We start from the raw sequence: 3801 nt of genomic DNA on the forward strand, positions 1-3801 counted from the left end.
TGTTCGGTCGAAGAAGTGGAACTTTTCATCACCAATACGACAAGCTAGAAAAGTGGATCAAATTCAGCAATCTTCCCAGAACATGTGAGGAAAAATGCTAGACTTTTAAAAAAACACGACATGTTGCAAGGATCACATAACTAAGCATCTCGGCGAACTGCCTATCTTGGTAGGTGTTGAGAATTCTGCGGTGGTGTCGCCAATGGGGTAGAAGGAGAATGGAGTTGCGTTTGATAACTATACCTACCACCTAATAACCAAATCTGCGGTATGCAGGGGACCAAAACACTGCCTATTCTGCCCCGCTTGTGTCCTTGTCCATAGCTCAATTATATCTTACGTACCGCACTAAAAGTCAGCAAGCACAGTCAGATTTTTGAAAGTGTTGGTTCTCACGATGTAGTATTATCGGCGCAGTATATTAAGAGATTGGATGGTTCATCAGCGAGAAATTCGATAATTATGAATGATAACCACCACTTACGACCCAAGCTGTCGGGTGTAAGATAGATAGGCTAATGTTCTTCTCGTGTTGTATATAGGCAGACCATGACTGCCTCTATGTACTTGGAGCATCCAATGCGCTTCCTCCTCCCCCTCTTTGACCTCAAAATGAACAAAATTCGCCAGCTCTAACAGTGTCGAAATCACCCATTAGAAAGTATCTACCCGCATCTCCTGTAGCCACCACATTAATCAACAATGGTTCTTCGCTACCCAATGCGCTCACGAAGATACAAGTTTCTCAAAGCCACAATATGTCTCATCCTCACATTCCTCCTCGCAACTAGAATCCCTCTTCCCAATTTCCCAAAACGACGCTTCGATACCTGGGTCTGGGATCGCAGCTGTCACAAACTATCCCCCTTCAGCAAAGCATGTACGGCCTCGCGAGCCTCCATCGCATCAGATGTGCAAATAGTGATTGAAACCGGCGGCTCGGAACCCCAAAGTAGACTGCAGTACCAACTTGCCACTCTGATGTCTGAGGTTCCTCGTCAGAATATTTTGATCTTTTCGGATTTGGAAGAAGAGGTTGGTTCTTTTCATGTTCTTGATGCGCTAGCGGATATCTCGATACGCGAACGAATGGATTATCCTGAATTCACATTTTACGATGAACTGCAGAGGTATCAACAGCTGGGGAAAGATACCAGGGAGCTCAAAGGCGGATGGAAATTGGCCAAGTATAAGAATATGGCTATAAAGCGAAAGATCTGGAAGATGCTGGGAGAGACTAGCACTGCTCTTCCAAGAAGAAAATGGTATGTATTCATTGACACAGACACTTTTGTCGAATGGGATAATCTCCTTGCGTTATTGGAGAATTTAGACCCCCAAAAGAAATTATACATAGGAAGTCCCGTCTGGGCTGATCCTAAAGCACCATTTGCTCATGGCGGTAGTGCATATGCTCTCTCGTATAGTGCCTTGGAGTCACTTAATATGCATGACATAGAGGGCGATAGAGAACCAATGTACAGTCAATTCGGCGTGAACACAACAGCCTTGTGTTGTGGTGATGAAGCTCTTGGGAAAGCACTAAAGGAGATAGGTATCATGCTTAAAGGCTATTGGCCAATGTTTAATGGAGAAGTACCGTCAACTCTTGGTTTTGGGAGCGAAATCTGGTGTGAGCCTGTACTGTCGTTACATCACCTCACTGGGACAGACATGGAAGACTTGTGGTTATGGATTGAAAATTGGAAAGCCTGTACAATGAGCATGGTATATAAATCTTTATTTTACCCCCTTCTACCCCAGATAAATAAGGAGAATTAAATACATTATGAACTCAGGAAGTCTCCACTCATACATGAATACCTCTTAAAAACATATTTCCAACACCCCATTTAAAGTCCATTCCTGCTAAATATATTCACATAGCAACCATTCCTCTTCAAAGACCTATTTGAATACATCGCTCCCCAGTTAGTCCCTCAAATGAACGATTGGGAAAACACAGACGAAGGCTGGAAAATATATCACAACAAAGGCACTCCAGTATCCTTCTCACAATGCAAAGCAGCCTGTATCGCAGACAAGCTATGTTTCCAATTCGTTTCTCACGGCGATACCTGCGCATTATCCCACACAATCCGAATTGGCGGGAAGCGATTACCCAAGAACGAAGATGATCAGAAGTATATCTCCGGATGGAATTTGGAAAGAATAAGGGAATGGACCTCGAAAACGAAGTGTACTAGTGCGCATTGGTTGCATTCGAATCCTTGAGTGGATGTGTCAATATACAAAATGTTGGATAGATGGTCATGGGTGACAATTTCAACGGCCATTGGCCAAGTAGATTTGATATTCCAAATCCCAAATTGGGTGTGTAAGATACACACCTCCTCTCCTCTCCTCTTACCAACCAAAGAAGAGGACCAGGATCTAAAAGAGAAGGATGAGGGAGCTTATCAGAAAAGAGAAAGCCCCAAGGGAATATTTGAAAAAGGGGGGGAGGGAATGAGGATCTACAATATACACACTCGAAAAAGAGCCTGAGGATTGAAAGCTGTGGCAATGAAACTTTACAGTACCTATCTAGGTATTTCCAGAAACATCGCCAACCCCCCGATAAACAATAGACAAAATCCTTGTTGTACATCACATCAATGTCACAATCAAATCATCAGGAATCGGATGAATCGGACAACTCGCCAGGAGACAATATAGGGATTTAGACTTTAGAGTATAGTAGAGAAGGGCAGAGCAGAACGAGTAGAGATAACGCATATCAAGCCCGCTTCCTTCTCGTAAATCTAGATTCCAAGTCTAGGTATGCGCATCATCGCATCCATCATCGCATTCATACCCCAAACATCTCATTTTTTAAATATCTCATCTTCTATTCCTCTCTCTCACATACCTTCCTTCCACCTCGCCCATATCCTCACCCAGATCCATACTCTCAACCCTACCTCCCCCTACTCAGCTCAAATCAACCCCCCTTTTTCTTGAACGTGAAACCCCCTCCCATATCAGAAAAGGGCATAAATCTCAATTTTTCAACCATCGACCATCGACCATCAACACTCCTCCGTTTCCACTTCCAGATTCCATCCCAAACACAACCCACCATCAAGCCTCCCTGAATCCATCGAACCTCAGCCGTATCATCCTCAAAATCTTATCTCCAACCAATGCGCCTTCTAAAGCCTGATACGAAGGCTCCTAACCATCACCTTTGTTAATATCGATCATAATCCTGCAAACTAATTGTCGAAAACGACATATGAAAACATCCACCAGTACACTTCAAAGCATTCCTCATTTCATATCATATCGCACACCTCACACCTCAATTACCAACCATCAAACTCCAAACTTTACAAAATCATCACCACACACAACATAATCTCACACAATTCACCTCACTTCACAAGACACGTCATGTCACCGCACTCATCCCAACCTCAAACAACAAACTCCATTCCTTAATTACCAAAATCTCCGTTCTCTGAGCCCCCAAGAATCTCCCCCTCCCAAGAAAACCGGCGCCAAACCCAGACATACAGATCTCAAAATTCATCCGGAAAAGGCCTTATTCCAAATTACTAATCGCAATCCGTTACTCCCAGATCCCAAGGAAATTCCCAAAAGATATCAATTCTCATATTCTCTGATACTAACCAGACTTCAACTTCATCTCGAAACCTCATTTGCTGTTCGAAAGTTTTTTATTCCCACCCACCCCTTCATCCATTGACCATCTACATCTGGGTATCTACGTCTAGATTCGAATCCGGCGTTTTTCGACTAAGTCGAAAAAGGTGCCTTCATCCCCCACCCCCATCC

At 43.6% G+C, this 3801-nt stretch overlaps 1 protein-coding gene across 1 annotated transcript; it reads left to right on the plus strand.

Moving 5' to 3' along the window:
- The first annotated feature begins 409 nt into the window (after window positions 1-409).
- On the plus strand, window positions 410-3801 carry EAF02_000848 (uncharacterized protein). The gene is made up of 2 exons (XM_038896896.1): window positions 410-1728; window positions 1888-3801. Exons 1-2 carry the CDS (start codon window positions 703-705, stop codon window positions 2233-2235), a joined length of 1374 nt encoding a protein of 457 aa, XP_038763755.1. The 5' UTR covers window positions 410-702; the 3' UTR covers window positions 2236-3801.

The sequence above is a fragment of the Botrytis sinoallii genome (genome assembly GCF_014898435.1).
Source record: "Botrytis sinoallii strain Bc 23 chromosome Unknown BSIN_001, whole genome shotgun sequence".
NCBI lineage: Eukaryota > Fungi > Ascomycota > Leotiomycetes > Helotiales > Sclerotiniaceae > Botrytis > Botrytis sinoallii.

Excerpts from the sequence above, each read along its gene's own strand:
- EAF02_000848 (XM_038896896.1), top strand. The coding sequence starts at position 703 with ATGGTTCTTCGCTACCCAATGCGCTCACGAAGATACAAGTTTCTCAAA. Across the intron at positions 1,729-1,887 it reads AAGCCTGTACAATGAGCATG|CAACCATTCCTCTTCAAAGA; the intron begins GTATATAAATCT and ends ATATTCACATAG.